Genomic DNA, 13618 nt, shown 5'->3' on the forward strand with positions numbered 1-13618 from the left:
GCCAAACTGATTAGCATTAACAGGTTTTATTTATTGCAAAATCCTATAGGCAGGATATCTATGTGATACTGACGAACGAGCAGACAGTCATATACAAAGTCAATTTCTTAAGGCAATTATTAAGACCTACAAAGTTTGCCTACTGATTTTAGCATGATACAATAAAGCCTACCAGCATGGTATCTAGGTGTTTTGTGCGATAGTAAATAGTGGCAGGTCACAGAAACAAACCTAGAATTATTTGTTTTAATCCTATAGGCATATTTTCTAATGAAGGTAACAATACAGAAAATGGGCATAAACAACAATTAAACAGATTCAGGCGTGCATTCTATAACTTGATCCAGTTTGAATCCTATAGGCATGATTTCTATAATCTGAACAGTTTTGAATCCTATAGACATGATTTCTACAATCTAAACAGTTTTTGAATCTTGTAGACATGATTTCTATAATCCGAACGAAACAGTATGCAAGCAGGAATTCACACACACATCGGACCATACCATTTCTATAGGCATGATTTGTAACGGAACATAATTGAGTCAAACATTGAGCCTATGGACATGGTTGCTAACACATAATGACTGAACACAATAAGACACTTAGAAGCATGATTTCTAACATATAACATCCAACATCACAGCATTAACCCTATAGGCAAGATTTCTACCCCCACTTTATAGCAAGTATAAAATAAGAACCCTTTCCCATTTTTACTAATACCCCAAAATTGTTATTAAAAATAATTATTACATACTAGAATTTAATGAATAAATTACAAGGCAAGTAAAACTATAGGGAGCCTACAGCATGCCCAAATACACCTGGACATGCCAAGCCTTCAACTCACAGTAGTGAATGATTCACCCATATTTCAAGGATAAGCATACATAACCCAAATCTCTAGTGTGTCAGAGTTTCCAAGGGCTTCAGGAACCCAGGGCAGTGCTCACACTAGAGAGATTGATCAGAAACAGTTCAAAGAAAGACTAGGGACCAGGTCCTAGTGTGTCAGAGTTCACAAGGGTCTCATATGAACCCTGAGCAGTGCTCACACTAGGGAGGTCAGAGGACAGAATCTAAATAGCTTTGGCTTTCAGCCAGCTAGGAGTAGGAATTCAGAAGGATAAGGGGAATAGAATGAATTAGGGAATCCACTTTAGGATAGAGTCACATATTTAGCATATACAAACAAATGGTAGACAAGCTTGAACTTAGGCAGACTAAGTCAAGTTTTTAAGAATTAACAAAGTCACATGCTAATAAGGCCAGTTCATAAACATGTTCACAATGATAACAGAGACTTCAGATCATGCTAAGTCATAGAAAGAAAATACATTGATTAGCAGTAGGAACTGATTAAGACAATCTAGTAGAGGTATCATAACATAGTGAGAACAGAACTAAACATGCCGTAACAAGTTCAACAAACAAACATTATAAATTTGTTAAGGCACACATCTATACATGGCTAAAGAGGTATGAAAGCATGTTTAACTCTAAAAGATAGTCCTCAATAACACAGAATTAGGCAAATTTCATTAATCAATTCAAACTAAGTTCGACATGTCTTAACTACAAGTAATAACATTTAGGGTAACATGGCCTAATGGAAGTAACACATTGAGCAAATAATCATAATGAAAGGGGCAGAGGATTCAATAACTCACCAGTTAAGATGAACATGGAAAAGGAATCCAACAGTATAGCAAATAGCACAAAACAGAAGCAAAAAGATTTCTGGCCTTGGCTTTCAGCCGGCCAAGAATCAAAACACAGAATATTATTGCTCAAGAGAGAGCAAGAGTACACAGCTTTTAGTATATAGTAGTGAAAAGGTTTTTTGAACTCTGAATCTTCTCTTTTTCTTTTCAAAGGGGAGTAGGGAGGGGTTTAAATAGTGCTGAGACTAGAGCATAGAAATAGCTAATTAAAATATTAAAAGGGAAGTGCTCAAGTCATTGGGATTGAAACCCCAAATTTTAGGTGAAGATACACAAAATCAGTAGGAAATAAGGTAAAGAATCACATGGGCATATAATGAACCGACAAGAGATTATTATAAAAAAGGAATACTGAATCGAACCAGATTTGGTTCAAGTAAAAGGGTCTGAAATCCTAAGTTAGGTAAACCACAAAATTGGTAGAAAATAAAGGCAAGAATCACATATTAACATAAAAATAAACATAGGTAAGAAATTATTCAAAAGGAAACCTAGAATCGAACCAGATTTGGTTCAAGTAAAAGGGTCTGAAACCCTAAATTAGGTAAGTGAAGGGAATCGACAAAAATAAGCAGATTCACAAGTAATAGAATGAATATAGACGGAAAAATGCTAGAAATCAGAGTTTGAACCAGTTTAGGTTCGAATCAAAGAAAAATCTGGAACCCTAACCTTTAGGGTTTAGTGCGAATCAACGAGATATGAGAGAATCGTTACAAAATAACATGCTTGGACTCAAGGTTGTCCAGATTCAAGAGACAAACATAGATTTGGACAGAATCAAAGCGGGGTACTTGCCATGTTTAGGCAAGTACCTAAGTCACTCCGTAACATAGCACCAAATAAGGGAAAACACTGAAATGACAAGGGAATAGGGAAAGAATCCCATTAGGAACAAGGTTTTGGGGGATTTGGGTGAGGCGGCAGAATTAGGGTTCATCAGCAGAGGGGGAAATAAGGGCAGCGGGTTTAGGAAAATGAGGGTTAGGGTAGAGAGGAGGGAGATATAAGGAAATGGGGTGATTATTTATGGGTCGTTGATCATCTTTGATCAACGGCCGAGATTTAAACTGACTGGGGTCGGGTTTTAATGAATGGGTAAGGGTAATTGGGTTAGGAGTATTGGGCTTGGGCTGGTTTGGATAGTTTTGGGTAGTCTTAGGTCCGAAATTAATTTTAAAAATAGGGCCAGATTTTAAATACCCAAATTTAACCAATAAAATAATTTGTAAAAATAATAATAAAAATATCATTTGTGCATAAAAATGATTGAAAACAAATATTCAACATTATAAAAATATAAAAAGGTTATTTTTTCATAAATAAAGTAATTATAAGTACATATAGGCTATTATTGCAAAAATATACAATTTTAGTCTTTAAAATGCAAATGTAATTATAAAAAATATACTAAAAATATTTAAAACCTAATATGGGTGTAAATGATGACTTTATATGATAAAATAATCATAAAAATTATTTGTAAGGTAATTAATGGGTATTTATATAATAAACATGCGGAAATAAATTAATTTAAAGCCTTTAAGAATTATGGAAAATTATGAAAATACTTGTATATGCTTGTAAATCAAATGATAATACATATGCACTATTTTGAAAGTATATATATATATATTTGAAAAATATGAGAGAAAAATTGGGTATCAACAGGTATTCCGTCTTCGTCTTGCTCAGCTTGAGACCCTTAGACTCAAGAGCCTGTCTCCAAACCTCCAGCCTCTCGTTAACACCGGCTCGCGACTCATCAATCAAAACTATGTCATCGGCGAATTTCATGCACCATGGCACCTCCCCTTGAATATGGTGTGTTAACGCGTCCATCACCGGGGCGAATAAGAACGGGCTAAGCGTAGAACCTTGGTGTAACCCCATTACAATTGAAAAATGCTCAGAGTCGCCTCCTACTGTCCTAATCCGAGTCTTAGCCCCATCATACATGTCCTTAATTGCCATAATATAGGGAACTGACACACCTTTTGCCTTCAGGCATCTCCAGAGAACTTCTCTAGGAACCTTGTCATACGCTTTCTCTAGGTCAACAAACACCATGTGCAGATCCTTCTTCCTCTCTCTGTATAGTTACACCAACCTTCTAATAAGGTGTATAGCTTCTGTAGTCGAACGACCCGGCATGAACCCGAACTGATTGTCGGATACAGACACTGTCATCCTCACCCTCGCTTCAACCACCCTCTCCCACACTTTCATGGTATGACTTAGTAATTTGATACCCCTATAATTGTTACAACTCTGGATATCACCTTTGTTCTTATACAATGGAACTACCATGCTCCACCTCCACTCATTTGGCATCCTCTTCGCCTTAAAATAACATTAAACAGCCTAGTCAACCACTTCAAACCTGCTCTCCCCACACACTTCCAAAATTCTACTGGAATCTCGTCTGGCCCGGTCGCTCTGCCCCTACTCATCTTATGCATAGCTCACACGACCTCCTCATTACTTCATTAGCTGTATGAAGTAATAATATTTTTAATAACAATATGCAGTTGTTTAGTGAAATCTCTAAAGTGCAGAAGTAAAACTACAATACATGTAGTGTTTTTATGATTCTGAAAATGCATACCGTCATTGTCTGTGATAAGATAGCATTATCTGCCAATAGTTTTTTATACTTTACCCCGATCTTCATAAATGATTCCACGACACCCTTTCGATTGGTGTAATTCTATTTCTTAATCAACGTCGTCATAAAGTCAAGCAAATTCACAACTGGGAAGTCTCTTGCGTGCTTGTTTGCTACATTTACTGATTCTGCGATATTCGATGTCATGGTTATGGTCCTATTTGCCTTGGAATGTGCCCGGGACCATTTATCATATCCAATATCCATCAGATATGTTTTCACTCTACTATCAATAGCTTCTAACTCTGCCATATGCCTGTTGAATTCTTTAACTGTATATGCTCTTGCTAACACAAAGTATACTTCTTTGATTTATTTTTGGCTCTTCTTGAAGTTCGTTTTTATGTTTTTCAACAGATGGAACATACATGCACAATGAGGAACTTTTGGATAAACAATTGTAGTTGCTCTCCATATACCATCATGCATGTCGGATACAATACACATTCCCTCTCTTTGTCCATAGGTTTCTCTGAACTGCACAAAGAACCACTCCCACGATGCATCATTTTGCGAATCAATAATTGCATATGCAAGGGGTAGAATTTGTCCTGTAAAACCAAAGAAAAAAATATTAGTTACAACATACAATATTAATATATCGTTTTATATATTAGTATAGTCATAGGTAGGTACAGGTATGTAGCAAAATAATTATATACTCTGTTGGTATATTTGTATACCATATTGGTATCATATGATATTTGAATATCTTTTTTGCTTATTTAACTGAATGTAATTATATTGCATTTTTAAAATAGTAAAGTACATCAATTATTAAATACTGATTCTGAAACAACTTTCTTTCTTACCCTCTGCGTCTTGTGTGAAAGCCGTGAGTATGGTCACTCTATATGTTGACTTTAAAAAACTTCCATCAACTACAATTGTTGGCCTACAATAGATCCAGCCTCTAATCGATGTATATATAGCTATGAATGCATATAAGAAGCTCCCATCTTCTTCAGTGTGTAGTCGTGTCACTAATCCTGGGTTAGCGTACTCTAACATGTAAGGATATATTGGTATTTTCTTGTATGACTCACTTGGTGTTCCTCTCAATAATTGTATTGCCTTTTCTTTTGATCTCCATGCTTGCATGTAGCTTAAGTCCATACCATATGCTTTTTGGATGTCTCTCTGGATATCTGTTGGTGTATATATAGTTTTCGGGTCAACAAGTTTATCTTGAACCACAACTGCAACAAAAGTTGAGACAACTTGCTTTTGTGAACAAAATCTCTTATCATTTAAACAACTATGGACAAAATTGAAATTTATCACTTTGAAAAGATTTGATGCTCGTAGGCTTGATGCTTTAAGTTTCCAAGTGCACCTTTCATCCACACAATCAATGGTATATCTGTTTATAATACAAATATAGTTATGTATCATGTTTTACTGACAAAAAAAAAATCAGTACAATTCTATACTCATATAGCATACTTATGTACTATATCAGTATCATCTTTTACTGATAAAAAACACAGATAAACCAGTATAATTCTATACTCATATAGTATGCTGATTTAGCATACATATATACTATATTAATATCACGTTTTACTAATAAAAAACACACACTCAAACCAGTACAATTCTATACTCACATAGTATACTCATATAACATACTTATACACTATATCAGTATCATCTTTTACTGATAAAAAACACAAACAAACCAGTACAGTTTTATACTCACATAGTATACTGATTTAGCATACATATATACTATAACAATATCATGTTTTACTGATAAAAAATACACACACAAACCAGTACAGTTCTATACTCCCATAGTATACTCATATATCATACTTATATACTATATCAGTATCATCTTTTACTGATAAAAAATACAGACAAACCAGTACAATTCTATACTCACATAGTATACTGATTTAGCATATATATATATATATATATATATATATATATATATATATATATATATATATATATATATATATATATATATATATATATATATATATATATACACACACACACACACACACACATTTTACTGATAAAAACACACACACACAAATCAGTACAATTCTATACTCATATAGAATCCTGATATACTATATAGGTATCACATAGTTTTTTATTACTTGAAAAAATGCAGACGAACCTTCTTGGGCATGATTTATTAACCCGATATTGACATTTTTCTCTAACGACATATTGTTTCATAACGAGAGCCGGCAGGTTCTTGTCTTTGTAAATTTGTCATTTTTTAACTTTTTGATGAAATTGATCAGCTATGATGTTTGCATCATCGAGTTCTAAACCGGTGTCATCTCCTTCTTGAACATCAAAAGTACTAATCATATCACTGCTTTCAAATTGTGCAATTTCTGATGAAATTATAGCAACGTCGAAACTGGAGGTGCTGGAACTATAGTATTTTGAGCAAACGATACACATAGTGGGAGTGTTGTCATCCCTGCACTTGATTTTTTCAATTCCATATAAACACTAACACTCATATCGCTGCAAATTATAATTGGTGGATATCCTTGAGCAATAGCATACTTAATAACTATTGTGTTACTGTCCTTTTGCAATTGCTTTGCAATCTCTTTGAGAAGTTGTTCAAATTTCCAACTGGTCTTTATTAGAATTGCATCAACATGAAAGTTTATGAAATTATGGTTATCATCCCATTCTCCACTATGCTACAGCAGAATTGGTATATTTTCCATGATTATACAGATCTGAAGTTATAACTACTTTTATGTACAAAATCGAATCTCGACAGTGCAAATATCAACAGTGTTGACGTCAAATACTGAATTTTAACAGAATATTTTTCGAACTCAAATAAGCTGTTATGATTCAAACCTCCCGATCTCCAGATCTTCAAACTGAGAACATATTTTTCAGTTAAAAATTCAGAAGTTTGAGCGCTAAGCTTCTGTAATCTGCGAAATCAAAATCGGAACAATACAATGCGAATTTGAGCATCAAAAGTTTCAGTATCTTCGAAAGTCAAATCAGCTGCTATGATTCTAACAGATTGATACTTCTGCAAAATTTAAGAAGAGAAAGTCGAATTTGAAAGAGAAATCAATATCTTCGCTCTGTTTTTTCACGCTTGCGGTCTTCACGATTCTGTGATGATGTGATGCTGGTGGAAATCAGCATCTTCACGATTCTGTGGTGCTGGTGAAAATCTCAATTTTTGTGCGCTAAGTTTTGTGAAATTCTGCCAAATTTGAGTAGCTTTTCCATTTTTATAGGTAGGGTATTAACGTGGGTAGTTATTTTGAGATACTATGTTTGTTTATTGAATGGGTAGGGGATTGTAATTATTTAATGGGTAGAATTCTTTTATGGGTAGAGCATGGGTAAATATTTTCACTTTTATGGGTAGTCCTATCTTTTTCCCTATATAATTGGCCTATGGGCTAATATGGCAGGGCTTCGAGTAAAGGAAAAAAGGGAAAATATCACTTTTAGTCCTCGGCTTAAACTATTTACATTAGGTATTCACAAAAGTATATAAAATTTGTATATTTTTGTATCTAACATCTATATAGTGTCATTTTTTTCAAAAAACAAATACTAAATACTTATGGGCCTGAACATAATATGGCACATTGAAAGACCTAGTCAATATTAGAAAAACCTAGTAGACCTATGTACTTGTTCCGGTTAGATATTTCGGTTCTCCTACTCCACTTGTTTTTATCTAGACACTCGTTTTTATCTAGGTTTTGATCAAATAGAAGTGTCTAGAAAACAAGTAAAGTAGGAGGACCGGAATATTAAACCAAATAAATACAGAGGTCTACTAGGCTATTCGGCAAAAAATAAAATTGTCACAATTCACAAGTGCCTAGCATAACCATCTAGAGGTGCATGACAATGTTAGACATGTTTGCTAAATTGTATTCTATACGTATTACAAAATTTTGTTTTTTTAGCGCACAGGCAATGTCCACTTATTTAAGTATTTAATATAAAAAATTCTGTTGGTGTAGGTTCAAAGTATTTCAAATGATAAGAGAAGCAAGGGCACATTAGATTGGCAGACACCTTAATTAATTATTTAAGTTAAAAATAATCCATAAGAAAATTTAAAGTACAAAAGTGAATTGAGAGAAAATTTAGTGTATGTTTATGTTATTGCTAATAATCAAATTAACCGTTCCTATAGGCTATAACTCTTCTTTTCTGTTTTCTGTTCTTAAAGCCAGAAAATATGAATTACAAAAGACTTAATCTCCGAAAGCAGCTTAGGATGACATGACCTTAGATAGGAAGATATGGAGATCGATGATTAGGATAAAAGGTTAGTAGGTTGTCAAGTTTAGGACTCCGTATCTGCTATGTTTGTTTTAGTTATTTGTTTTTTGTTATTTTAGTATTTTCTTATTTGTGGTGTCCAGTAGCATTTGTTGTTTCCCTTGCTTGGTTATATTAATGCTTTATTATTTTTGTTAATAATGTTCTTATCTTTAGTATTTCCGACATGACCTCCTTATTACTATTCTCCTCATCAAACCTGCTGAGAATTGTTTTTCTTGAACCAAAAGTCTTTTTGAAACAACCTTTCTACCCCCACTAGGGTAGGAGTAAGTTATAAGTACACTTTACCCTCCCAGACCCCACAATGTAGATTATACCGGGTATATTGTTGTTGTCCTGTGAAAGCGCCCCCCCCCCCCCCCCAACAACCTTAAAATATATGTTTAAATTACACCAAAAGATTAAGCAAATAACTGCTCATAGTTTAAAGAAAAATAATTGGTGGTGCTGAACTAGTTGCCTATTAATAAATAAATATCACTCCTAACTCAATTATTTTGGTTCCTAATAGTTCCTCTCCAGCTCATTACCCTATTGCCCCACATACTTTACGTACCATGCACCTATTGGTCCTCTTCCATAAATATCTAGTACTCAATCAAAGAAATTATGTTCTAAAATCTGCATTTCTCTCACCAAAATCAAAATGAGTCACTATCCCATTGAAAACCAAGATGATCAACATGTTATCACAATCAATTGGGAAGTAAACAAGAATCAACTAGAATTGATGCAACAAAAAATTTCCCAACCACCTCAACTTCTAAGCGAATCGGCCGGCCGAAGTTCTTGTTGTATTTTTCGTGTACCTCAAAGTTTCATTAATGTCAATGGGCGATCCTACGAGCCTCAAATAGTGTCAATTGGTCCATACCACCATGGCAAGGATCATGTCAAGATGATTGAAGAACACAAATGGAGATTTTTGGGCACTTTGCTTAAGAGAACTGAGGAAAAAGGTCTTAATTTAGAGGACTATTTGAAAGTGATTCAACCACTAGAAATGGGAGCAAGGGAATGTTACTCTGAGGCTATACTTTTCGATAGAGATGAGTTTGTAGAAATGTTGGTTCTTGATGGTTGTTTCATTATTGAACTTTTTCGTAAATTCGGAGGGGTAGTTCCTGTGGAGAAAGATGATCCACTTATCTCGATGTCTTGGATATACCCTTTTTTCTTAAGGGATTTAATCCGACTCGAGAATCAAATCCCTTTTTTCATACTCCAATCCTTGTTTGAGTTCACAAAAATGCCAGGTGAGGAATCAACTCCTTCTTTAGCCAAATTAGCTTTGACTTTCTTTAACTATACACTACAAAGGCCTAATGAAGTTCTTGAAAAGTTTTGCAATCTTGAAGGCAAACACTTACTTGATTTTCTTAGATCAAGTTACATTTTCATAGATGATGAAAACCCTAAAAAAAGAAGAAACTCACCTACACATGTAATACAATGTATTTCCAAGCTTCGTCGCGCGGGAATTAAGCTTAAACCTAGAAAAGAAGAGACATTCTTGGCTGTAAAATTCAATAGAGGATTCATTGAAATGCCAACAATTACAATAGATGATTTCATGAGCTCATTCTTGATAAATTGTGTGGCATATGAGCAATGTCATGTTGATTGTTCAAAGCATATGACAACCTATGCAACATTGCTTGATTGTTTGGTAAACACATACAAGGATGTTGAATACTTGTGTGATTGCAACATACTTGAGAATTATTTTGGGACAGATGCTGAGGTTGCTACATTCATTAACAATCTTGGGAAAGATGTTATGTTTGATATTGATGAGTGCTATTTGTTGGAATTGTTTAATAAGGTGAATGATTATTATAAGAGTAGTTGGCATGTTTATTGGGCTAGTTTTAAGTACACTTATTTTAGCTCTCCTTGGTCTTTTATTTCAGCATTGGCTGCTTTAATTCTTTTGGTATTGGCTGTTCTACAGGCACTTTACGCAATTCTGAGTTATGTTAACCCTCCTTCTTGATTCGGGCTTGCACCATAATTTCAATATTTGATTTGTGGGCTTGGTTTATGTCAAGTAGTTTCATCAATTTAGAGAAAATAACTAGGTAATGTCTTTAAACTTTTGGTTTGCTTTTTGAGAACAATGGTCTAGGAAATAAATATTTCTGATAGTTTTGTCATTTTCGCACAAGGGATCTCTCTATCTTCTCAGGTCGGGGTAAGATCTACGTACACATTATGACCCAACTTGTGGGATTACACTGATTTGTTATTGTTGTTGTTAGTTTTGTCATTTTCGCAATACTTTATTAGCAGCTCTAATTATTCATCAATTGAATAGTACTAGATCTAAGCAACTAGGCCCCTCATTGTATTATGAATTGGATATCTCAGGGATTTCTTTGTTAGTCTTTTCCCTTTAAATTAACATGATCACAATTTTATCCGTCCGTCTTGTAAATTAGAGATGAACCAAGCTATGTATTTTGAATTAATAAAAAATTGCAAACCAAAAGAAGATCATAGAAGCAAATGAAGCAATTTAGTAAAATAAAATTGAAAGAATTACTTAGATTAAAATTGGATATTTTTATGAGTACTTAAAAGGACAAAATACAAAAGGGAAACTACCAAGCTATGTCCAATTATAAGTAGCTCATTACAAAAATTGGCCAATTTATAAAATATTACTAATATCAGCCAAATATTACTAATATTAGCCAATTAGCTATTTGTAGCAAAAAAAAAAGGTCAATATTTTGCTTTCTTTTGAGTGGATATTATTAGAATAGATTGGATACATCTTAAGGAGCTTGAATCTCAGTTTTGGGCTGATTTGGTGTAGTTTTGAGCTGGTTTGAATTGAAAATTCGAAGTAATAAATTAACATAAAAAATAATATGTGTATCACACTGTGTATCACATATGTATCATATTTATATCAATTGTGTATCACATATATATCCATGTATACATGTGTGTGAGATACATGCGTGATACATGTTTGATACATGTGTTGCAGAAGGATTTTTTGAACTCGATTTAATTACAAATTTGATACCAAACCAGTCCAAATCACCTCCAATCTTCCTCAAATTTTGTATATTGAGGTATCTATATGTTTTCAATGAATTTCAAGTATACCCATTGAAAAGGGTCCCTTTAAATATTGTGAAATCGAAGAAAAGAAGACAAGTGACAACTAGTAGGAATAACCGCTTAAAAACTCCTTCGTAATGCTCTCGGTGCACGTTAGTTAAACGTACGCCGCTTGCGTAGCCATGGCGAAAGGGAGAGGCAGAGGACGTGGTCGACCTCGTAAATACCCATTAACTACTCTTGTAAGCTCGACAATAACTGGAAATCAGCCATTGATAGAGAAAGCAGCACCAGAAGCTACTCCACCATCAACAACTCAAAATGCAGATCCAGCTAAGGAAGGTGTTGCATGTGAATTTGGTTCTACATCGATCCATCCTAACATCTCTAAGAGACTAGATCTAACTTCGCCAGTGTCAGTTGGTTCTGTAGCAGCTACTTTGACAGTACCAGCCAATGGAACAGTAAATGTGCTCAAGCCAGCTCAAAATCAAGTAAATTCGTCGGAGAAATCAGCAGAGGCAGAGGTGGTAAGAGCAAGTGAAGCTGAACCTAAAGCTCCATGGGCAACTTTGTTCCAGAAGAATAGATTCGCTACAAATGGTATGTCACTTTCCTATATCCCACCGCAAATTGTAGATGGCCAGCCTATGGTTCAATTAGACAAATCAGAGGTAGAAGCGGAAGAAAACAAATGGAGGTGTGCATTTATTGCATATATTTTAGGAGATGGACCAGGGTATAATGCGATGAAGAGATACATTAATTTACACTGATCACATGTTGCTGAGCCTGATCTGTTCTACCATGATGAAGGCTATTACATAATTAGATTTCAAACTATTGAAGATGCTCGTGAAATACTATGTGCTGGCCCTTATTATATAGCCAACAAGCCTATCATTCTAAAACAATGGACCCCTGACTTTGATTTCACTGAAGAATTTCCTACTGTTATTCCATTATGGGTCAAATTTCCTAAGTTGCCTATGTCTTGTTGGGAAGTTGGTCCACTCAGTAGAATTGCTAGTGTGATTGGGAAGCCTATTTTTGCTGATGAGTGCACCACTAAGAAGACTCGGGTATCCTTTGCTCGAATGCTTATTGAGGTTAATGTTACTACATAGCTGCCAACTGAAGTTATGGTTATGGATCCAACTGGAAAGAAGTTTATGCAAGTTGTTACCTATGACTGGAAACCTGCCTATTATGACAAATGCTTGGTTGTGGGACACAAGTGTTCCAATCAAACAAGACCTATGATGCAGCAGCCAATGCAGCCTAAGAAAGTAAGGAGTAATAAGGTAATCATACAGGAATGGTGAACTAAAGGTCCTATAACTAATGCATCTGAGCCACTGCATACATCCTCATCTAAGACTCAACAACAAGCTGTCACCAATCTGGAAACTGAAGTTCATAGAAGAGCAATACAAACACCTGAACCTAAGGAGAGCAATACTTAGCAAAACTTGGTGCCTGTAGCTGAGAAACAGGATGATAAAGGCAAAGCAGTGCAAAGTCATGAACTTAACCTCATCAACATCCCTCATTTGTCTCCTATCCCAGTGAGAAATAGGTTTAAGGCAGTATCTATAAGTAGATATGAAGTACACATTCCACTTGGTGATAGCGATGGAAGTAGCAATCAATAGTAACGAATTGGTTGTTTTGGAATACAAGGGGTGTAAATAAATGATAAACAGAAGGAGGTTAGGGAGTATATTAGGAGCAACAAATTAAAGTTAGTAGGTCTTGTAGAAACTAAAGTTAAGGAAGGGAATGCTCAAAGGATTTCAAAAGCTATTATTCCTGGATGGAATGTTGT

General features: G+C 34.7%; 2 protein-coding genes across 2 annotated transcripts; one reads left to right on the forward strand and one right to left on the reverse strand.

Annotated features, from left to right (window-relative positions):
• Positions 1-4437: 4437 nt before the first annotated feature.
• On the reverse strand, positions 4438-6828 carry LOC142173845 (uncharacterized). Its single transcript, XM_075239705.1, has 5 exons — positions 6693-6828; positions 5842-5869; positions 5208-5758; positions 4764-4946; positions 4438-4682 (listed from the first exon to the last, which is right to left on the reverse strand). The coding sequence occupies exons 1-5, from the start codon at positions 6826-6828 to the stop codon at positions 4438-4440; spliced, it is 1143 nt and encodes a 380-aa protein (XP_075095806.1).
• Positions 6829-9312: 2484 nt separating this feature from the next.
• Positions 9313-11111, forward strand: LOC107832373 (UPF0481 protein At3g47200-like). The gene has a single exon (XM_016660214.2). The coding sequence runs from the start codon at positions 9362-9364 to the stop codon at positions 10709-10711; it is 1350 nt and encodes a 449-aa protein (XP_016515700.1). The 5' UTR covers positions 9313-9361; the 3' UTR covers positions 10712-11111.
• Positions 11112-13618: the final 2507 nt, after the last annotated feature.

This window comes from Nicotiana tabacum, chromosome 2 (genome assembly GCF_000715075.1).
Source record: "Nicotiana tabacum cultivar K326 chromosome 2, ASM71507v2, whole genome shotgun sequence".
Taxonomy (NCBI): Eukaryota; Viridiplantae; Streptophyta; class Magnoliopsida; order Solanales; family Solanaceae; genus Nicotiana; species Nicotiana tabacum.

Coding starts and splice junctions, on each gene's coding strand:
- LOC142173845 (XM_075239705.1), bottom strand. CDS start 6,828: ATGTGTATCGTTTGCTCAAAATACTATAGTTCCAGCACCTCCAGTTTC. Junction 5,870..6,692: donor TCAAGAAGGAGATGACACCG/GTTTAGAACTCG, acceptor GTTTTTTATCAG/TAAAAGATGATACTGATATA. Junction 4,947..5,207: donor TTTCACACAAGACGCAGAGG/GTAAGAAAGAAA, acceptor TTGGTTTTACAG/GACAAATTCTACCCCTTGCA.
- LOC107832373 (XM_016660214.2), top strand. CDS start 9,362: ATGAGTCACTATCCCATTGAAAACCAAGATGATCAACATGTTATCACA.